Source organism: Primulina tabacum, chromosome 17, assembly GCF_025594145.1.
Source record: "Primulina tabacum isolate GXHZ01 chromosome 17, ASM2559414v2, whole genome shotgun sequence".
Classification (NCBI taxonomy): domain Eukaryota; kingdom Viridiplantae; phylum Streptophyta; class Magnoliopsida; order Lamiales; family Gesneriaceae; genus Primulina; species Primulina tabacum.
Window position 1 is genome coordinate 30,468,736 of NC_134566.1, and position 23,939 is coordinate 30,492,674.

General features: G+C 33.1%; 1 protein-coding gene across 1 annotated transcript; it reads left to right on the plus strand.

Moving 5' to 3' along the window:
- Positions 1-1,381: 1,381 nt before the first annotated feature.
- On the plus strand, positions 1,382-22,264 carry LOC142531638 (ultraviolet-B receptor UVR8-like). The gene is made up of 12 exons (XM_075637850.1): positions 1,382-1,691; positions 13,112-13,298; positions 13,531-13,677; positions 18,532-18,613; positions 19,210-19,365; positions 20,004-20,177; positions 20,454-20,525; positions 20,971-21,042; positions 21,188-21,306; positions 21,420-21,505; positions 21,580-21,632; positions 21,840-22,264. Exons 1-12 carry the CDS (start codon positions 1,574-1,576, stop codon positions 21,963-21,965), a joined length of 1,392 nt encoding a protein of 463 aa, XP_075493965.1. The 5' UTR covers positions 1,382-1,573; the 3' UTR covers positions 21,966-22,264.
- Positions 22,265-23,939: the final 1,675 nt, after the last annotated feature.

A 23,939-nucleotide genomic window follows, 5' to 3' on the forward strand; every position in this document is an offset into this window, starting at 1 on the left:
TTAATTAAATTGAATAATACTATGAGTCGAATAATAAGAGTTTCTAAAAAAATATTTATCATTTATTCCCCGGGTCATAACCTAAAAAACTTAATATTAACAACTATTAATATTTTTAAAATTTTAGCACTAAAATAATAAATAAAAAATTGTAATTTTAGTCTTGCAATTAGTTGTTTTGAGTTTTAGTCACGTAATGTTTGATTGTCATCCAATAACTCAGATATTTGTTTGTTTTTGGTTTTTTTTTTGGCCAAAAGCAACTAATTTCTTTGAATATTGTTTATCAGACATCCATGTTGTTCTACGTAGCTTATGTAGCAAGAATACATGCATATTACACACATCAAAATAAATATATACAAAAACGAATAGAAAAAAATAAAACATAGACATACAATATTTTAAAATGAGAGGAAAAAAACTTGTCTTTTCTTTTTATTTTTGTTTATATATATTTTAAAGTGTATAATATATGTTTTATTCTTACTATATGAGTTATGTATGACAATATTAATTTCAAATAAACAATATTTGATAGATTTAGTAGTTTCACGTGAAAAAAAGATCAAAACAAAATTAATAAAGTTAGTGGATGGAAACAAATATTATGGGTCTGTTTGGTACAAATGACTAGATTTGATTATTATTTGTAACACTAGTTAATCCAGTGTTTGGGGCGATTTTAAATAAACTGACTTGATCCGGCGTAGGAGGGATAAACCTCTATTAGTTCAAGAAAAATAATATCTATCTCACGCTGTATTATCTATTTGAGTAGGTCTCTTGTGAGACGGTCTCATGAATTTTTATCCGTGAGATGAGTCAACTCTACCAAAATTCACAATAAAAAATAACTCTTAGCATAAAAAACAATACTTTTTCATGAATAACTCAAATAAGATATCTGTTTCACAAAATACGACCCTATGAGACCGTCTCACACAAGTTTTTGACTATCTTGTTTTTTTCTAATAATTTTCTTGTTTTCAACTTTACCACTTGCCTTACATCCAAAAATACCCAATAATGCCTTCTTTAATCTGCTCAGGGTTGCAATTTTGTTATGAATGAACAATAATCTGGTTCAAAGTTGCTAAAAGTCTTAATTTATCTCACACAAAAAAACCTATACAAAACAAAATAAATTTTTATCGTTCTCTATTATATTTCTATATCAATCATTTTTTTATCATTTATGTATGAATCATTCAATAATCTCATCTTCGAAACTTAACCTAAATTACAGTAGTAAAATCGAAATCAAGTCAATTTATCTGATTAAAATGAAATTTTTCTCAATAATAAACAATAATTTTATTTTCAGGTTTCGGAATCAGTGTTCACTATATATAGTGTATTCTTCTGTTCTCTCTTTCGTTGTCAACTTGTCATATTGCTGACTTCATCACTCTGAACCATCACGTTCTTTCTTCCCACTTTCTTTGACTTTCTTGCGTGGAAGTTGGAGAAAACTCTTCGACTCGAAAATCCCAAGAAAGCGTTTTAACAAAATCAGAAAAGACCCACAAAAGAATTATTGCAAAGACGAGAAAGTTGGCGTTTTGGAGAAATGGCAGAAGAAGGTCAAACGCATAGTGGAGGTGGTTCTGGGAATGAGGAGATTTCTGGTCCGATTCGTGGGGTTCTTCTCATCTCTGCTGGTGCAAGTCACTCTGTTGCCGTACTCGGTGAGTTTATGTTCATATTCCATGCGTGAAACGAGGCAGCTGAGCTTTTTTGTGTGTGTGTGTGTGTATTTGAAGTTTGTATTTTTCGGGGAAAAATGGAAAATTTTACAAGCTCATCGTTATGTGTTCGTTATGTGTTGGGCTTGAGTTTGTCCAAATCCCAATCTTAACATATTTTGCAAGATTCTGCACATGATCCATGTCAACAGGCTCTAAATCCATGTTTTGAATCAGTGAAAAATTAAAAATCTTGGGTTCATGTTCACAATGTATTTGGAATAATTGTACGTAGAACTTGTTGGTATTTTTACACAGTTAAGGGGACAACCAGCCGACAAATTTGCCGTTTCGGTCCCCACTTGCTCCTACTTGATAATAAATCGTAGTATTGCATAGGTTTGTGTCCGCAATTGATCTTCGTTTGGACATTGACATTTCATTTATTTTCTTTGATATAAGATAAGGCTTTGATTTGATGTAAGTGCTTATTTAATTCATAGATATTTTTCTTCATGGACTGGAGTACTCCACTTAATGCAGTTTACACTTGCTTAATTTTATGTGGGGACAATGATGCATTCTTGCTTGGATATTTCCTTGACTAGGCGGTGCCTCTGTTTCGACAAATATTGGGATACAAATAGTTGTTAATGCTGCGTGTTGTTTCTTGGACCAGGGGTGAATTTTGAGGAGATTGTTTGGTTATAGCTCATTTTTAAATTACAAACTTTGCAACTTCTTAGATCTGTATGATACACAATATGATTTTAAAATGGTATAATCTTTCTGGATTGCAGTGACAGATATTTAAAATAGTTATGAGATTCCAATCTTTGTTGGACTTTTGTAATTTTTTCTTAGATTGACTGAACCATAAGTACGACTTTTTTTTTTTTTTTTAATTTATGATTACATTACTGATAAAAGAATTTGACTTATATGTATGCGTTTGACAATTTACTCTGGGACTCGGTTACCTGTAATAGCATTTTTTTAACTATGTTCCGAAAATTCTAAGAAAGTGACATGCACAGCAAATTTCAAGTGTGCCAGAATTCTTTTCCCTGTGTGCTTGAGAAGTTCAGGATAAACATTCCGAACAAGTTTAATTTCTTAATATTAGGAACTGAAAGTTCCGTTTCCACAGGGTGAATGTGACGAGGGGGAGTGTTGTGTGTATCAGAATGTAGGTGTTGTAACAACCACGACAACATGCAGCGGAAATTATAGTTTAACACATTAACACACAACTGGAATGACAAACGATACGAGAGACGCGATATAAATTATGCACAAGTATAAAATACTTGCGCAGTGCCTCAGGGCAAAATAATTCACTATAAAAACTTGTAAGTTTACAAAAAACAATACTAGTGAAAGAATAAAACGACTCCCTAACTAAGGCGAGTAAAAACCAATTGCATCCTAAACCTCTAACAAACCGTATAACCAATATACAGAGGATGCATAAACTGAGAAGTGAAAAATCTTAACAAAAATTAACACACTAATCAACGCAGTGATTAGGCGTTGTCTTCAGATGTTGTCAGCACTTCACAGCAACATTTTATCAACGACGCGAGATTGCTTCAATCAGAAAACCTTTTCTTCGTACGAATGCGTCTCTGTCTCTCCGAAAGTTTTATCCTCTATATCGTCCCTCTCTCTAGTTTCTTCTCCTTTGAGTCCTATTTAACATAGAAACACAATTTCATTAGGAAACAAACTCTTTTTAAAACAAGGATAATATCTTAAAGATATTGTGATATCATATCTTAAAGATATTATGAGTCATATCAAATATAGTCTTATATCACATATTGAATTTATACGAGATCATATCATCAATTTCGAGATTATTCTCATGTCTAGAAAGTCAAAATATTAAAGATAAAAAAGGAAAATATATCAAGGAATAAAATTCCTTTCAATCTCCCCCTTTTTGCCTTTCTGGACAAAACAACCCAAAAATGGTTGTACGGCTCAGCTCCCCCTGAGTTAGCAAATCAGTTACTCAGCCAACTTTAGTTGACTCCCCCTGAATTCTACCGTTAAGCCTCCCCTGATGAAAAATACAGTTCACACAGGTGTTGTATGTTAGATGTTGCAACATTCAGATCAGAACACCGAAATAGTTCATTAATCAGGAGGGACAAAGATCAGAGAGAATAAAAGGACAACTAAAGTAAGAAGTACTAGAACCATCAAGAGAGACCAAAACCATCAAGAGAGAAAAAAAACTCAAAATCTCATTATCCTTCATTACTGCCATCATCATCATCATCATCAGCCATTTTTCCTCCACTGGTTCCAGCTATATCTGTATCTACTCCCCTTTTTTGTCCAGAATGGACACTTTCACCCAGCAGAAGCTCATAATCAGCCACTTGATTTTCATAATGTTCAATGGTCTTCTTGGCATTTTCAATCTGTTGTCGACCATAGGCAATCTGAGCTTGAATGTAGGAGATAGACAGTGTGACATAACCAATAGGAGGAACATCTGTAGGTGGCTGTTCAGCTGTCTCAGGCACATGTTCAGATGTTGTATCATCAGTGTTGCCAACATCCGGAGCAACACTTGAATGCAGCCAAGGCAGATCGATCTTTCTGTTGCCTTTGAAATAAGCAGGAGAAATCTTCAGAGGATCTTTGACAGGGCAATGATCTTCATCAATATCCTTAATGAAACCTTGAGATTCCAAGATTCCATAAATCAGTGAAGGGTAGGGCAGCTTTGTTTTCTTGAAGTCTCCTTCAACATATTGCAATGCTGTCCTGAACACCAGATTTCCAAAGTTAAAGGCCCTTCCAGTACCAATAGCAAACAACACCAGGGCCTGAGATCTAGTCACAGTAGTAGAATTGGTTGACGGTGTCCAATTCCAGATTGATGTCTTGTGCAACACGGAGAAAAAAGAAGTGAGATTAGCAGCACTCAACTTCTTGGGATAATCAGGGAATACTTTGATCAGGCCTCCAGTGAGCACAGAGGTTACAGCATTTATGTCCAGATCCTCTTCAACTTCCTCAATTTCCGGAGTGTTGTAGAATGCATTGATCACAGAAGGTGAGAACTTGTAGATACGATCACGAACAAACACTCTCCCATACTTCACCGATTCCTCATCTCCAACACTGCCCAGGAGATTGCATTAGAATTCTAACACTACACGGCGACAGTAGGGCATAACAGTAGTGACTGTGGATAGCAACCTTCGATTCTTGAGAAACTCAATCAAATTGTATTTCCCATATGCATTAACATCAATATTTTTCTCCTCAATCTGCTCTCTCTGAACAAACAGCGGCCATAATGCCAAGGCATCCTCAGAATAAAATTTGGGGGAAAAAGACTTGCTTAAATCATAGTCAGCCGAGTCAATGTGGTGCTCGGTGTTGTCAACATCCACCTCAACACCGGCAGCAGTAGCAGCAACATCATCAGAAGACTCACTAGCTTCAGAGCCAATATCCTCAGATTCAGCATCACCATGTTCCTCAGATTCAAAGTCAGATACAGACGATGAAGAGGAAGAAGCTCCAGGTCGGTTTTGCTCAAACTCCTTCATCATTTCTGAATCAGGTTCATCATCCTTAGAAATTTGTTTCTTGGCAGCCTTTTCTTCCTTAAGGTGAGCAAGAAACTCGGCCAGAGATTGTTCATCTTCTACAGGCTCATCAGGAACTCTTTCTTCTGCAACATTTTGAGTATCTGTGATGGTGTTTTGTTTTTGAATACCAGAGGTAGAACCAGGTTCCTTTGCAGCACCAGTTGGTTTGGGGCGAGCCACCAACTCAAAATCATCATCATTGGAGTCGTCTCCAGATGAGAAATCAGGGTCCAGAAGATTTGAGGAGGTAGATGCCCGTTGTTTCTTGGTTGGAACAAAGTCAGGATCGAACCCTGCTTGTCTCTTTGACCTTCGGCGCATAGGAGCAGTGGGAAAAGCTTTATTCAAGACTTCAAAGTCCGGTGGATTCTCGACATTGATCTCGTTCCCAGGTTCACCAGGAGCGATCATTTCCAGCGGAGTTGGTTCTTCTGACACGCCCACAATTTCCATCCCCTCAACATTGGTTTCGGCTGTGGGTGTTGTGTCAGGTGATTTTCCACCCATGCTCGCAGCCATTTCACTCCTAATGTCGTGAGGATCGAAGCCAGCCATCTGCGAAATCAAGAACGAAAGAAGTAGATCGGTTCGAAGGACACAGAAAATCGCGAAGAACAGAGATATTTTAAGCAAAAACAATGAATAGTGAGGGCAGGAGAAATTTTAGAATGTGAGGGAATACAGTAAAGTTATTCTTCGTCCATTCCTAATTATTTAAGCACAACTCTCCAACGGTAACAATCTGTTGAGCCGCAACTTCAGCACCTTTTCAACTCAATTTTTACTCTCACCCAACGGTAACTTTCTGAAACAGTGCCATCATTATTTCAAGAAATCAGGCAGGATAAAACACCACGTCGAATTAACCCCACAAACAGTTAGAAATCAAGAAATTTCAAAATTAAAACGGTTAGGGTTTTCTTCGTATTTCATGAATTAAAAACTGATAGCCCACTGGTCATGATGAATTCACATAACAGCAGTATGAATGACTTAAATTTATGCCTAAAATATGATCAAAAATGAAATGCACACGCATGTGATCAAACTGTGATCAGTCTGTACTTAGGTGTTGGCAACACCTCTTGGCAACACTCACAAGTTGGACTCAAACTTTCTTGAACATTTTTAATTCAGACATGGTAGCTCCCACTCTAGAAGAACGGTCTTCATAGAACTCCTCTAGGTAGCTTTTTCCATCTATATTTTGAATTAGAAGTGGTAGCTCCCACACTAGAAGAACGGTCTTCATTGGACTCCTCTAGGTAGCTTTTTCCATTTTCTTCTAAACAATTTTTTTTTTTTTTTACCTTATTGCTCAAGAATTTTATAAGTCATTTTCTACATTGGACAAAATCATGTGGTACACGAACATCCTCACAGCTTAATGACTTAGATTGAGCACACTCCATACTTTAGAAAATTTTGATAGAATGTTTGATTCACAACTGAGAGCACACCATTCAGTATCCTTCACTTGTACATGCTTCACACAAAACAGGATGTATGCAATATGTCTAGCATCCTAAAAATAAAATGCACGTGTATGCTGAGTGTTGTCCACAGGTGTTGTAACACCGAGGACAACATCCATGAGTGATCATTGTGCACACAAGCTGAGAGACTTCCTAAGATTGGAAAATCTCTCAAAATCCAATGGTTTTGTAAAAATATCAGCCAGTTGGTTCTCAGTTCTAACAAATTCCATTCGAATTGTACCCTTATCAACCAAATCTCGAATAAAATGATGTCTAATGTCTATGTGTTTCGTTCGAGAGTGTTGTACTGGATTTTTTGAAATATCAATTGCACTTGAATTGTCACAGTATACAATTAAGGTGTCACTGTTGAAACCATAGTCTTTAATCATTTGATTCATCCACAAAAGTTGTGAACAACAGCTGCTAGCTGCAACATATTCAGATTCAGCAGTGGACAGAGATACACAATTTTGCTTTTTACTATACCATGACACCAAATTGTTACCTAGATAAAAATATCCTCCAGTGGTACTCTTCCTATCATCTAGATTTTCAGCCCAGTCAGCATCACTAAACCCCACTAGATTTGTGTTTGTTTCTTTGGTGTACCACAAACCTAAGTTAACTGTCCCGGCTATATATCTCAAAATTCTTTTGACAGCTTTTGAATGAGTGACTTTAGGATCAGCCTGGTACCTGGCGCACAAACATACACTAAACATGATGTCGGGACGACTTGCACTTAAGTAAAGAAGACTGCCTATGATGCTGCGATACTGGGTGTTGTCAACACCTGCATCAACATCGTCTTTGGACAATTTTTCAGTCGACCCCATTGGTGTTTTCATGTGTTTAGTGTTCTCGGTAGAAAATTTCTTCACCAAATTCTTGGCATACTTGGATTGACACAGAAAGATACCATCATGCATTTGTTTAATTTGCAATCCAAGAAAGAAACTTAATTCTCCTACCATGCTCATTTCAAATGTGGTAGACATGCATTTAACAAATTCATCAACATGCTTTTGAGAAGAAGCACCAAAAATGATGTCATCCACATAAATTTGACACACAAGAATATCATGCTTCGATTTTTGAATAAAAAGGGTTTTATCAACCTCACCTCGTTTGAAGCCTAAGTCAAGCAGATATTCAGTAAGCCTACCATACCATGCTCGTGGAGCTTGTTTAAGTCCATAAAGTGCCTTCTTCAACTTGTAGACATGGTTCGGGTGGTTTGGATCTTCGAACCCTTTAGGTTGGCTTACATAAGCTTCTTCATTCAAAATGCCGTTCAAAAAGACACTTTTCACATCCATTTGATATAGTTTTATGTCCATGTGACAAACGATAGCAAGTAAAAGTCGGACTGACTCAATCCGGGCAACAGGGGCAAATGTCTCATCAAAATCAATTCCTTCAATTTGAGTATACCCTTGAGCAACTAACCTAGCTTTATTTCTCACAACAATCCCAGATTCATCAGTTTTGTTTTTAAAAATCCATTTGGTTCCAATAACATTCACATTATCAGGTCTGGGAACCAAATCCCACACATCATTCCTAACAAATTGTTCAAGTTCCTCATGCATCGCATCAACCCAAAATTCATCTTTTAAGGCTTCATTTATATTTTTGGGTTCAATGAGTGAAACAAAACAAGAATGACTTACTTGAGAGTATACGGAAGTCATGCATACTAGACCCATCATTTTCCGATAATCTACCTTCTCCTTTCTTCTAGTTTGCATTCCTCCAAATGCTTCTCCAATGATCTGAGATGATGGATGATTTTTCTGAATCTTACTGGGAATATCAATCCCTTCATTGGTTACAACATCATCATTTTCAGTATACTCTCCTGGTTCATCATTTGATTTTGCCAGTGCAGGTGTTGTCTCAGGTGTTACAACACCGGGTGCAACATCTGTGTTAGGCAGTGTCTCACTTATGTTCAGTAGCCCACCAATATCATCCTCGATTGTTTTTCCCGTTAGATCTGCAAGATCGTCAAAAACAACGTTAATAGATTCCATAGTCGTTCTTGTTCTGAGATTATACACGCGATATGCACGACTATTGGATGAATAACCAAGAAATAAACACTTGTCACTTTTAGAGTCAAACTTTGCAAGATGGTCTCGGTCATTCAAAACATAACACACACACCCAAAAACATGAAAGTACTTCAGGTTTGGCCTCTTTCCCATGATGATTTCATAGGATGTCATAGTAGAACCACTCCTTAAGTACACACAATTTGAAATATGACATACTGTGTTTAAGCCCTCGGCCCAAAATCATTTTGAAATATTCTTTGAACTCAACATGACCCTAGCCATTTCTTGCAGTGTCATATTCTTCCTTTCGGCTATTCCATTTTGTTGAGGAGTCTTAGGGGCCGAAAATTCATGAGTTATCCCTCTCTTTTCACAGAATGATATAAAGTGTGAGTTTTCAAATTCTTTACCATGGTCGGTCCTTATCTTACCAACCCTCAAATCATGTAGATTAGTAATCTTAGCATGTAATTTCTTAAAAACAGCAAATGTGTCGGATTTTTCTCTAAGAAAACTTATCCATGTAAAGCTAGAGAAATCATCCACACAAACACATGAATACTTCTTACCTCCAAGGCTTTCCACTTCCATTGGACCCATAAGATCCATGTGCAAGAGTTCAAGACACCGTGTTGTCCCAAAGTGTTGCAACACTTGATGGGGAACACAGTGTTTGCTTGCCCTTTTGACATGCACCACAACATAAGGAATTCCAGAGGATAAATTAGGCATACCTCTCCAGCCGTACTTACCAAGGTTCTTTAATGTCTTGAGGTTTGCATGACCCAATTTTTGATGCCACAAGTTTAGTTCAGTCACTTTTGAATGATTGCACACAGGGTCCTCTCCAAGTTGATAACAATTGTCACCCGACCTTGTACCTGTCAAAATACATGTATCAGTATTATCAAAAACTTCACAATTGTCTTTATCAAACTTAACATGTAAACCATCATCACAAAGTTGACTTATGCTTATTAAGTTTGAGTTAAGTCCTTCGACATAAAGCACATTGTGTAGACTAGGCAGTCCATCAACATTCAAGGTCCCTTTGCCAGCTATTCTTCCTTTAGCACCTCCACCATACGTCACATGACCATCCTTAGTTCAACATAGTCAGTCAAATAGTCTTTAGAACCTGTCATGGTGCGTGAACAGCCACTGTCAAAGTACCATATTCCTGCAATGTTAGTTTTTAACGAAGTATAAATAACAGAACATTGAATATTAGCCTTTGGCACCCAAACACTTTTTACCGATGGTTTCCTATTGGCAATGTTACGCCGGGTGTTGTACAACACCTGTGGCAACACCTGTTCAGATTCCCATCTTTTGTAGTCATCTCTCAGTTTAAAACAGTAGGGTTTGATATGACTAGGTCTAAAGCAATAGTGGCAGATAAAGTGGCGTTTTCTGGACTTGGACTTCTTTGTTGATATTTGCCTATTTGATGAAACACCTTTTTCCAGTGTATGTAGCATTCGAGATTTCAGCACTTCCTTTGACAAAGACAGTTGGTTTTCTTTCAGTGTTGGAAGACTCTCCTATTTCAAACTGGTGATTCGTATAACCAAGTCCAGCTTTGTCATTCTTTCCAATCATCAAGAGTGAATCAAGTTTGGATGAACTTGAATTAAGCTTCGCAAGAATTTGAGTTGCTTTTCCAAGCTCTTCCTTGACTTTGCATAATTCCAGATCTTTCTTGCTTAAGATTACTTCAAGTCGTGATACTTGTGACTTCAGCTCAGTGTTCTCTTTGGAGAGAATTGCATTCACTTTATTTCTTTAGATCCAGTCTTCATACAATTCTTAATACATTGTCTGCACACTTTCCAGAGTGACTTCATCATCATTTACTTCTTGGTTTTCAGACTGACTTGATTCACCAAGGGTTGTAGAATTAAGACACACTGAATTTGAAGAGATGTTGCGACCAGGTATTGCAACACCTGTGGCAACACCCAAAGGATTGATTTGCATTGAACGCTTCTCCTTGATCACAGCAGACAACGATGTGTGATTTTCAGATTCATTTGATCTTTGATCATCATCAGACTCTTCATCACTCAAAGTGACAGCCATGCCTTTGTTTCTCCGAAGTCGATTGGCACACTCATTGGCATAGTGTCCAAATCCAGAACACTCTCTGCATTGTACTGAGTCCAAATTTCTAACATTTGATTGGATTTGCAATTCAGTTTTTGGTCGAAATTGTCCTTTCATAGGAGTAAACTTTTGAGCTTTTGCAGAAGTGGTGATATTGGGTAACACAGATTTTTGTCCAATTTTCTTCTTCTCTCTCATTTTCTTCAAGTAATCACCGAATTTCTTAGTAATTAGAGAGATAGAATCTTCACCTAAATCAGATTCATTCACTTCTTTAGATATTTGAAGGATTTCATCATAAGAGTCAGTTGAAACTTCAAGGGCTATTGTCTTCCCTTTATCCTTCTTTTGTAAATCAAGATTCATCTCAAAAGTTCTGAGGAAACTCATTAATTCATCCAGGTTGATTGTTGAAGTGTCTTTAGATTCTTCAATTGCACAAACTTTGACATTAAATCTCTCAGGTAGAGATCTTAAAACTTTGTTCACCAATCTTTCATTGGACATGGGATCTCCAAGACTGTGAGCTTCATTAGAAAGTTGTCTCAACCGGCTATCATACTCAAGAATAGACTCCTTGTCCTCCATTCTCAGGCTTTCAAATTTTGATGCCACCATCCTTAGCCTAGTTTTACGCACACTCTCGGATCCTTCACAATGTTTCTGAAGTATATCCCAAGCTTCTTTGGCACAGACACAATTGGTGATTAAATTAAACATCCTTGTGTCAACAGACGAGAATATAGCATTGAGAGCCTTGGAATTAAAATTTGACGTTTGCACTTCATCGATTGTCCATGTACTTTCAGGTTTGAGCCGAGTATCTCCATCAGCATCCTCAATCTTTGGTGGACTCCAACCATCAAGTACACGCTGCCAAGCTCTTTCTTCAATTGATTTAATAAAAACCCTCATCTTTACTTTCCATAATGCATAGTTTGATCCATCCAACACGGGAGGTATAAAAACAGTGTTTGTTGATGCTTCCATGATCCTTTTCCACCTGGAAAACAAAACAAAACAGGATCTCACTTAGTAGCGTCAAGTGGAGGCTCTGATACCAATTGAAAGTTCCGTTTCCACAGGGTGAATGTGACGAGGGGGAGTGTTGTGTGTATCAGAATGTAGGTGTTGTAACACCCACGACACATGCAGCGGAAATTATAGTTTAACACATTAACACACAACTGGAATGACAAACGATACGAGAGACGAGATATAAATTATGCACAAGTATAAAATACTTGCGCAGTGCCTCAGGGCAAAATAATTCACTAGAAAAACTTGTAAGTTTACAAAAAACAATACTAGTGAAAGAATAAAACGACTCCCTAACTAAGGCGAGTAAAAACCAATTGCATCCTAAACCTCTAACAAACCGTATAACCAATATACAGAGGATGCATAAACTGAGAAGTGAAAAATCTTAACAAAAATTAACACACTAATCAACGCAGTGATTAGGCGTTGTTTTCAGATGTTGTCAGCACTTCACAGCAACATTTTATCAACGACGCGAGATTGCTTCAATCAGAAAACCTTTTCTTCGTACGAATGCGTCTCTGTCTCTCCGAAAGTTTTATCCTCTATATCGTCCATCTCTCTAGTTTCTTCTCCTTTAAGTCCTATTTAACATAGAAACACAATTTCATTAGGAAACAAACTCTTTTTAAAACAAGGATAATATCTTAAAGATATTGTGATATCATATCTTAAAGATATTATGAGTCATATCAAATATAGTCTTATATCACATATTGAATTTATACGAGATCATATCATCAATTTCGAGATTATTCTCATGTCTAGAAAGTCAAAATATTAAAGATAAAAAAGGAAAATATATCAAGAAATTAAATTCCTTTCAGGAACAGAGGACACGGACTAGAAAAGTTGGAAAATGAAGCTGATAAAATGTAGCTAATCCTGGATTTGATCTGTTTACTTACCCCTTGTGAAAATAATCTTGGGGGATCACTTATGAACTTTGTGGCTAATAGTCGGTGAGCATTGTACATGTTTTTCTTATCTGTTGAATTTGGTGTATAAGACTGGGAAGTGATGAGAAACTAAGTTATAGTTCTGTGTTGCATTAAATTGACAATCTTGATGGTAGGGACTAAATGCAGTGAAATAATAATTTTATTCATATGTTGCAGCTGGTAATGCTGTTTGTTCTTGGGGAAGAGGTGAAGATGGACAGTTAGGACATGGAGATGCAGATGATCGGTTTTCTCCCACTCACTTGACTGGATTGGATGGTAAGGAAATAGTGTCTGTGTCTTGTGGAGCTGACCATACAACTGCTTACTCGGAGTCACAAAAACAAGTATATAGCTGGGGATGGTATGTCTTCTCTTGAGCAAAATGTTTGTGTTTAAAGTTTTTTGACCTGTGCAAGAATGATGTCTTTTAGTTTTCACTTGCCAGAGAACTTAGCCTTCAACTATTAATGTTAGCGAGTTTCTGTTACTTTCACTGCCCAATCTTTGGTTTCTTGGGAGTTTTGAGGCCAAAAATGCTTCTAAACTATCTTAAATTATTGCATTGATATTGGTTCGCCATACAAAAAATGTAGGGGTGATTTTGGGAGGTTAGGCCATGGAAACTCTAGCGACTTGTTTTCTCCACAGCCAGTCAAAGCCTTACAAGGCTTACAGATCAAGCAAATTGCTTGTGGGGACACCCATTGTTTGGCGGTGACAATGGATGGCGAGGTTCAGAGGTTGGTTTCCAATGTCGTGGACTCTGTGCAATTTCACATTCGTAGTACTTCTCTGGCCAGATATATCGTATTTGCTCAATACTCTTACGAGCTTAAATTAAGAATCTGAAATTACAGAAAGGTTAATACATAAATATCGATGAGTTACAAATAACTGCAGAAAATTATTTTTAGAATCACTTCTGTATGATAGTAGGATACTCAGGCTGCTTTCTTCCTTGATGGGATCACAAAGTTAGAATTTCTATATCTGATAATACTTCTCATACTCCTTTCAAAGAAAATCTTTCTTTTACCTTCACTTTCTAAAATTTTAAAGCAAATGTTTGTCCCGACTTTACTCTTTTGAACTATGAATCTTCCAAGTGAGGAGTATTGTTTTGCGCAATGGGTAAAAGGTTTGAGATACAGACAATTACATGTCGTTCTAAGTCACATATTATGTTATTCCAAGCAACATATGAAATATATCAAATTACTAGAAATGTACACGTGAGATGCACGTAGGTGACTAATAATGAAAAATATAATCACGAAAATTAGATAATGTTTAAAGTCTTTTGAATAACATCATGTTTATAAGTATTTATCTATATCTATATCTATATAAATATATGAATGTGAATTGTGAATTTACATAAATATCCTTACCTTCATTTAATAATAATCATTAATACATGTTTTCTTTTTCATATATTCTTTTAATAATAATCATTAATACATTTTTATTTTTTCCCATATATTCTTTTAATAATAATCATTAATACATTTTATTTTTAAATTTAAAATTTACCTTTTTCATATATTCTTTTAATAATATTCTATATCTATATCTCTATTATCCTTACCTTCATTTAATAATAATCATTAATACATGTTTTCTTTTTCATATATTCTTTTAATAATAATCATTAATACGTTTTTATTTTTAAATTTAAAATTTACATAAATTAATACATGTTTTCTTTTTCATATATTCTTTTAATAATAATCTATATCTATATAAATATATGAATGTGAATTGTGAATCTAAATATATCTACAATTCACATTCGAGATCAAATTCACAGAAAATCACTATCATAATGTTATAAATTGTTAGTATTACGAACATTAAAGTAATAATGAGAAGACGAATAGAGATGAGTGTGATTAAATAAAATTAAATTATTAATAAATATTAAGGTCATATAACACATTTTTTTTCCCATTTAGAATGTAGATATATTTAGATTACTTATGTATCAACAAAAATACGTGATTGATAGAAAATATTTGTATGTAAGTGATTTCATTGCAAACATTTAAGTTATTTAATCAATTTTCAATATATGATGCTAAATACATATTACTAAATAATATATTATCTATTAATCTATTAAATATATGACTTTCATTTGTGAGCTTACTATTATATTATTTTTTTTTGTTTTACAATTTGTCATGTTAATGGTGTTATTTAAGTCATTTTTTATCTTAGTTTAATAAGATCATTAATAGTGTATTTAACTCAATCAAACTAATTATTATTTTAATTTACTTTTAAATTTAATTTTAATTACTTAAATTTATACATTGCCGTCAAATAATAATAGGAAGACAAAGGGAGATGAGTCGGATTGAATAAAAATAAATTATTAATAAATATTTAGTCAATTTTTTTATAAATGATGCTAAATAAATATTACTAAATAATATGCTCTATTTGACCATTTTGTATTCTTGCAATGAGAGGAGTTTTTTTACCCTAACGTTAACATGTTTGATTGTTATATGTCATTTGTATTGATCATGTAATTGTGTTTGGATTGTTTATGTGATTTGTTTGTTTGCACAAAGAAAAGAGAGAACAAAATCAAATATCCAACAAAAATGGTTATTTTTCAATTTTTTATTGTTGAGATATTTTGTTAATTTTTAAACACATAATGCATGTTTTCTGTTTGCTTAGATTACTTGGTTTGAAGTGACTTAGAAAATATTAAAAAAATTGAAATATTTCTTCGTTTTTACCTTATGTATCAGAATATCAAGAGATAATATTTTTTATTATTGGGGCAATTGCAATTAGATGAGTTTTTTTACCCTAGCGTTAACATGTTTGATTGTTATATGTCATTTGTATTGATCATGTAATTGTGTTTGGATTGTTTATGTGATTTGTTTGTTTGCACAAAGAAAAAAGAAAACAAAATCAAATATCCAACAAAAATGGTTATTTTTCAATTTTTTATTGTTGAGATATTTTGTTAATTTTTAAACACATAATGCATGTTTTCTGTTTGCTTAGATTATCTGGTTTGAAGTGACTTAGAAAATATTAAAAAAATTGAAATATTTCTTCGTTTTTACCTTATGTCTCAGAATATCAAGAGATGATATTTTTTATTTATTGGGACAAATGTATTTCCAAACTTCTGTCTATAAATCAATATTTAAAATTTTTACGACATTATTATATTATCTAATCAATTTGTTTTACTTAGATTGATAGAAGGCATTTTAGTTTGAGTTTTTATGTATTTGCTTATATTATTTTTGTAATATTATTTATTATGAAAATAATAGGTGAACTACAAAATTAGGTAGGTCTAAGAGTCCTCTGGTGAACGACAAATATGGATAAATTATTAAAATATATAATATCCAGTAGATTTTTGGCATGCGATTTTGTTCTAATTCAATGATTATGCATGATTCTAAATTTTTATTATATCACAAGTTAACACATGCCTAATATTTTTCTATGGTTTAAGAAAAATTGTGTGACTTCCTCCAATATTATCTCGATATATTTCGAGGTGACAACAAGATTGTTTTTGTCTTTTTTTTTAGTCAAAGTGTCTAACCAGCTAATTCATAACATATATGATGGTAGCATAGAAAACCCCTCGTCAAATAAATTCACTTAGCCAAATATTGAAATTCAAATAAAATTCTACAATATTTCATCAAATTAATTTTGACTATCATAAAATGCTCATGAAATCTAAATGGTTATATTATTAGATGAGAATCATGAGATATTGAGTGAGACAAATACTTTGACATATATTTGAATGATATCTCATATGCATATCTTAATTACATTATTCGTATATCTTCTCAAGATTTTTAAAATACAATAATTAATTTTATATATCGTTCCACAAGATATAAAATATTATAAAACAAAATATAAACTCGATAGAAGAAAATTTGTTTTGTTTCAATGAATAATATAATATTATGTTCTAAACGCAACAAATGAGATTGAAACTATATCATCCTCATGACATGATGCACGCAATCATTATTTCAAAGCTTCCAAAAAATGACGATCAAGATGACTTTCTTCAATTGCGTCAAATTAAATGAGGACACAATTCTAAGATATAGTCATTTGAAGAGATTTCAAGTATTTTCTCACAGTGATTGAGAAATAGTTGTTAAAAATTTATTAACCTTATAGCTATATGTTGATAATATTGATACTAAATATATAAAAATGATATCACAAATATCACAATATTTGAAGAAGGTGCAACATCATTCATTGGTTATGTTGTTGAAGAATATATAGGTTATACATATTTTTAGTCACAAGTGAAAACTTATCACGAGAAAAAGCATTTTTTCTTAAGAGTTATAGTTGATGATTGTCAAAAGCGAAAAAATCATTTAACAATAAAAAAAATAGTCGGGAAAATAAGATTATCAGATAAAAACAATGTAGAAAACAGAAAAAATGGCATGATAAAGAAGCAAACTACGAGCATGTCAGATCCCCGATAAAGATTATAAATAACATAATAGATGTTAAAGACGATCAGATACTTGCTGAACATACCAAAATAGTTATATGCATATTATAACAAACTACGACAAAGAGTTGTTGAGTTGTCAAAATCAACCAAGAAGCATATTGAAAAGTGTGTCAAGTGGATAAGATAATTTATCTGATTCATATACCGTCTATGGTCATGATTTTTTATTTTTTATGGCTTAGTTTGTTTCAGTTGATAAATGTTATTAACCATGTTTTAATTCATTTAAATATTATCAAAATTTCGTACATATATTTTCAATAGTTTAGATTTTTACGTGCAACGCACGTACATTTTTTTAGTCAATCTAAATATATCAAAACACAATACATAAAAATACACAATGACAATAAATCATATATATTTACTTATTTATATGACATTTTTCAATCCGCGACATAATACAGCTCTCTTAAATGATAAATCAGCAAAAATATTTTCATTCAAATATCATTCAAAACGGAAAAAACAATAAAAATAAAATTAACAGAATAGTGAATTTTACCAAAATCAAAACTAAAATTTACTTAAATAGAGTACACATAGACAATGGACAATGAATCACAAAAATTGATTAAGAAATGTAAATAAATAATCTTTTTACATAAAGTTTAGAAAATAAAGAAGAATGTGAATTAATGTCCAAATCTATCTAAGATGAACAATGAATCACAAAAAAACCTTTAAAAAGACATATTAATTTAATTTGTTAACTTAAATGAACAAGGAAATGTAAAAAAATAATTTTTTTGGCATAAAATTTAAGAAATAAAGAGGAATGTGTATTAATGTCCAAATTCATTTAAGATGAACAATGAATTACAAAAAAAACCCTTAAGATAACCTAATAATTTAATTGGCCAACTTAAATGAACAAGGACATATAAAGAAATTCACAATTGAAAGTGGTATATTTATATGTACGTTAGATTTAATCATTGTGATATGATTTGCAATTTTTTCACCATATGCAGTTTAAAGTACTTATCCTAGAAGATTTATGTATATATTAGTTTTGCACTTGGATCTTACTTCTACTTAACTGCAGTTGGGGAAGGAACCAAAATGGTCAACTGGGGATTGGGAACACGGAGGATTCACTTGTACCTAGGAAGATTGAAACTTTCCAGGTATTGTTAGTTAATCTCGTAAAGGAACTTTTCAAAGCATTGATTACTTTCAGGACTTAACTTTTTAATAATAATAAATTAGGAAAGCAGGTAACTGTCCTCACACTTTTGTGCAATATTATCCTGTGTTAATCATGTTATTGTTAGTCCTCTTAGGCACGTTTGAAGTTAAAGATATGATGATAATACGTAGATAAATAATCTAATATAATAAAAAAATAATAGTTAGTATAGTATGTGGTTTGATTGATAAAAATGATAGTTTGTTTGATTTGATAGATTAAATATTTGATATAATGATAAATTACCATTGTCTTTTAATAATTAACAAAATATTAATAATGTTATTTATTAAAGGTAATATTGTAATTTAAATTCAATGATTTAATTAATGTAATTACTTATGTGTGACTTGAAACTGTGCCTTAATGAAAAACACACCATGATCTTAGGACTCGTTGCACATATATATTTTTTCACCTCCTAATGTTTCTTTCAAACTATATCTTGGGCAAAAACAAGTTAATATATTTAATGTTGCAAACAATTTGATTATTTCATTTAGAGATAAAAGAAACGTTTTATGCATTTTGTAGGGAATATCTGTTAAAATGGTTGCTGCTGGTGCTGAACATACAGCTGCAGTAACAGAAGATGGCGGGCTTTATGGTTGGGGCTGGGGTCGATATGGTAATTTGGGATTAGGTGATAGAGATGATCGTTTACTACCAGGGATAGTTTCATCTGTGAAGGTATACTGCTCTTAATATATGACTAATGTTGCCATAATTTTTTCATTCTTATATCATAAGATCTATGCATGCACATGTTCTCACCGTAAAGGATTAAGGCATAAAGAGTGTGAGAACATGCAATTCGAGAAAATCCTGTTCTTGCTAACCTTGACTCTTAGTTAGATGTTGCCTCAATGTCTTCTTCCTATTCGTGCTATGTTAGAAGGTCAGAAAAGGGCATACTTTTATCTCCCAGTTTCTCAGTTTTTACTTCACAAAGAAGGCGATTACTGAAAGGAAGCGAACAAGCAGAGGAAAAATTATATAATATATACCCAGTGTTATTCGAACTTAGATCTTCAGCTTTGGGAAAGTAAGTGAGCAACTTGTCCACGGAAATAAGGTCTGACTAATAACTTGTTGAAAGAACTAATTCTTGACAAAGCCATCAAAGTAGTGTGAGGTTCATATGCTGTGCTGATAAAGAAAAGTGCCTGAGACATAATTGCATGCCCGAAGAAATCTCTTTTGCTCATCATTTAAGGGGGTCTACTATAAAGTCGCTTTTCGTGGGTCAAATAACATTTTTAATTCTAAGTTTAATTGACCGCCTTCCTCTTCCTTTCCCTTACCATTATAGTAGTATCATGTTGCAGGGTGAAAAGATGGTTTTGGTAGCATGTGGATGGCGACATACTATATCAGTCTCCTCTTCTGGTAATTTGTATACTTATGGATGGAGCAAATATGGACAACTCGGACATGGGGATTTTGAGGATCATTTAATCCCTCATAAGCTTGAATCCTTGAGTGGAAATTGTATTTCTCAAGTAAGTTATCTCTCTGCCATAACTTGGGAAGCAGAACCTTTTTTTTGCTGATTTTTTTATAATATTCAATCTATTGTAAAATGGAAACAGCCCATGTGGATCCTTGCAGATTCCTCACATTTCTTGGTCGACTGTTGACTTGAAACAAACTATTTCTTATAGGCTTTTTAAATGGACTCATTTCCGACAAAGCTCAAGGAATGTGCAACTACAACTAGTGGATTTCTTTGTTATACTCGTGTTTATATTTTTCTCTTCTGGCTGTTATTTTGTCAGATATCGGGAGGTTGGAGACATACGATGGCACTGGCAACAGATGGAAAACTCTATGGTTGGGGTTGGAATAAGGTTGGATATCTAGTTCCTATTTTATGTTGCACAATTAATAAAGCTAAATATAACAATAAATAGATAACCTATAACTTAAACAGATTTATAACAATAGATAGATAACCTAGGACTTGAACAGATATAACAAGGCAGTAGATAACCTAGGACTTGAACAGACAATACAATAGATGACCTAGCACAACACTTTTTAATTTAAACATAAGCAAATACTAAGTAGATAAATGTCCATTCTTCCCCAAAGCAATCTCCCATCAAGCTGCAAGATTATATAAAATAATTAAACCAACCGAGAATAATAATCATAAAGTAATGAAATATGATCATATATACCATCACCATCACTAGGGTAATCGAGGTTATAGTCAGTCTCATCTTTTTGATAGTACCCGGTTATTGAAATCGTGATGATTATTCCCTTTCTAAAAATTTCTCTGCTTCACAGTTTGGACAACTGGGCGTCGGCGACAATATAGATCAGTGCTCACCAGTACAAGTCACGTTTCCACTTGATCAGGCATCTATTAATTTCTTGTCTCAATTCTTTCAATATTCACTGGTTCAACTTTTCAACTTGCCATTTTCCTGAACTCTTTCAATAGTGAAGCTTTATATCGAATTCTCTTTTCATTAACTTTTCCTATTCTACTTAATTATTGCAGAAAGTTGAGAAAATCTCATGCGGTTGGAGGCATACCCTTGCTGTCACTGAATGGCAAAATGTCTTCTCGTGGGGAAGGGGTACTAATGGTCAACTTGGTCACGGCGACTCTGTTGACCTGTAATATCATATCACCCACCCTTCTATTTATTTATGTTCCATTGCTGACATTGTTTTTAACTTACAAAATGAATCGAATCTTGAAATTCATAGCTGCCATATGAAATTTGTAGAAATGTTCCAAAAATTATAGTGGCCTTCAGTAGAGATGGATCAGGTGGACAACACATAGACATCTCAAAAGCGGACGCATCGTCAGGTGCCAAATACACTTGGTGTTATTTGTCTTTGCATCCATTGCATAATCTTGTAGTAAAGAAAGCTTTCTCGCAGAAAAATCTTCGGTTTCCCGGGCAGAGAGATATGCAGTTGTTCCAGATGAAAATGTAAGTTACATGAATATTTTATGGCGTTAAATTACCCGTGTTAGATTACCTGGAGTTGCATTGGTCATGGACTTCACAAAAGTGTAGAAATCCTATTCCACACTACAACACAGAAGAAAAATGCACCACCAATCATATACACAATCGATAACTCTAAAGTTTCTTGGACGATGAAGATAGTTTCGGGAAAGTATGATTCTTGTGCAGGTTCAAGGACAGCAACTCGGATTATTAACCGACAACATAAGTGACGTAAATGTTCCTGCCTATGACGTGAAGAGGATGAAGATATCAGACAACCAAACCAGCCGGATACACAATCAAAAACTCTAAAGCTTCTTGGATGATGAAAATAGTTTCAAGGGAGTACGACTAATCGACAACATAAGTGACGTAAATGTCCCTGCCTACGACGTGAAGAGGATGAAGATATCAGATAACCAAACTTTGTGAATCAAACTCCACCCTTCCTAGTAGTTGTAGCTTGTGCTGGTTAATAATTGAGAAGTAAGTTATGTGCTAAAAGCTTTATCTTCAACATGTAATGAATATTCAAGGAAATGTGTTGTGAAGTTGAAATAAATTGTGGTGTGAAGTGAAGAGAAATCAATTATGAGCTGCAGTTAATTTTATGCACTGATTAAGCTGTTCAAGTGGTGTTCTTTAAGTATTTGAGGGATAAATTTACATTTAAAAGAATATTTATTATGAAAACTCTTTCAAATTTTATAAACTTTCAATCTTAAGTTTTACATGGTTTCCATATTGTGGTTTGTTATTGTTATTTTATTTTTTTAGAATTATTTTTGCTTTTTTAGGGTCAAAATAAGTACAAAACATTAAAAATATGATATTTGAGTATTAACTATTTCAGATCTGATATTAATATATGATTTTTGAACACCCAAGTGTGTATAGCAAGTACTGATATTAATGACAAGTCTTCTTTCATATGAAAATATGTACAAAACATTGAAAATATGACATTAAAATATGATATTTGAATATCAAATATTTCAGATCTGATACTAATACATGATATTTTAGAACTCAAATAAGTGTAGCAGGTGTTACTTAATATATTTTTTTTCTAATTTTATACTGAAAATCTTATATTTTCTATCAGATCTAAAACATTAGATACTCAAAGATTATATATCAATATTTTAATTTCAATGTTTTGTACAAATTTCATCCGTGGTAAAATATATGGACCAGTAACTACAGAAATATTTCTTCTCTAATAAGTACTTGAGACAACTGTGTTTAAATTTAAGGATTTAAAAGCAAGTTAATCTTCATATAATATAATATATAGTTGAAAAAACAATCCCATTACGTACAACAATTAAAAATATAGTACAAAATGCGATGTGAAATGTGAACAACTGATGATAGAGAAGATTCCAATGAATTTTGAACGATTTTTCTGCAGGACTTTTACAAAAAAATCTAGAAGAAAGTTGCATGAAACGATGATGTACTAAATTATACAATTAAATTAAGGGTAAATTTAAAAAAAATACATCTACACATCTTTCATTTAAGATTCAGTATCTAAAAGATTTTTTTTACAAATTAATACCTGACAACACTACAAACTTAGTTTTAACTACCTACAAAGATAATTTTACATTTTTGCCCTTTTACTATTTAAATAAATATATAATTTTATCCACCAAATTAATTGTGTGTTTTCTATCTACCAAAATATTAGTACATATTCTGTGGTTTCAGATACTTTATTTTGTTATTTGAATACTTCAAATGTGTAAAAAAATACTATATTTTCTAACAATCACAATAAATTCAGTCGTTGTTGGTTTTTCATTAAAAATACATTATGATGACTTATTCATGTCATTTTATTTAAAAAAAATATAGTTCATCAATCATCATTAAAATAAGATTAAGTACTTATTTTGACATAAAAAATATCTATTTTTAAGTTTCAGATACTTGATTTGGCTCTTTAAATACTCTAAATATGTAAGAAAATACTGGATCTTGAACGATCACCATAAATTCAGTCACTGCTTGTCTTTTCATGAAATGTGTATTTGAATGACATATTCATCTCATTTAATATTTTTTTGTAAAAAAAAAATCAAATTCCCAACTGAGCATGTAAATTTTAAAATACTTAGTTTTACTTGAGAAATGCCTATTTTCAGTTTGCAAATACTTGATTTCGTAAATGAGATACTCACAATATATATTAAAATACTGGATATTCGAATAGACAACGTAAATTCATCAAATATTGGTATTTCAATGAAAAATGCATTTGGATGACATATTAATCTC

What these genes read in the sequence shown, in the direction of transcription:
- LOC142531638 (XM_075637850.1), top strand. Translation starts at nt 1,574, where the DNA reads ATGGCAGAAGAAGGTCAAACGCATAGTGGAGGTGGTTCTGGGAATGAG. An exon ending in GGAAGATTGAAACTTTCCAG is followed by an intron (nt 18,614 to 19,209) that starts GTATTGTTAGTT and finishes TGCATTTTGTAG; the next exon opens with GGAATATCTGTTAAAATGGT. An exon ending in TCACGTTTCCACTTGATCAG is followed by an intron (nt 21,043 to 21,187) that starts GCATCTATTAAT and finishes TAATTATTGCAG; the next exon opens with AAAGTTGAGAAAATCTCATG.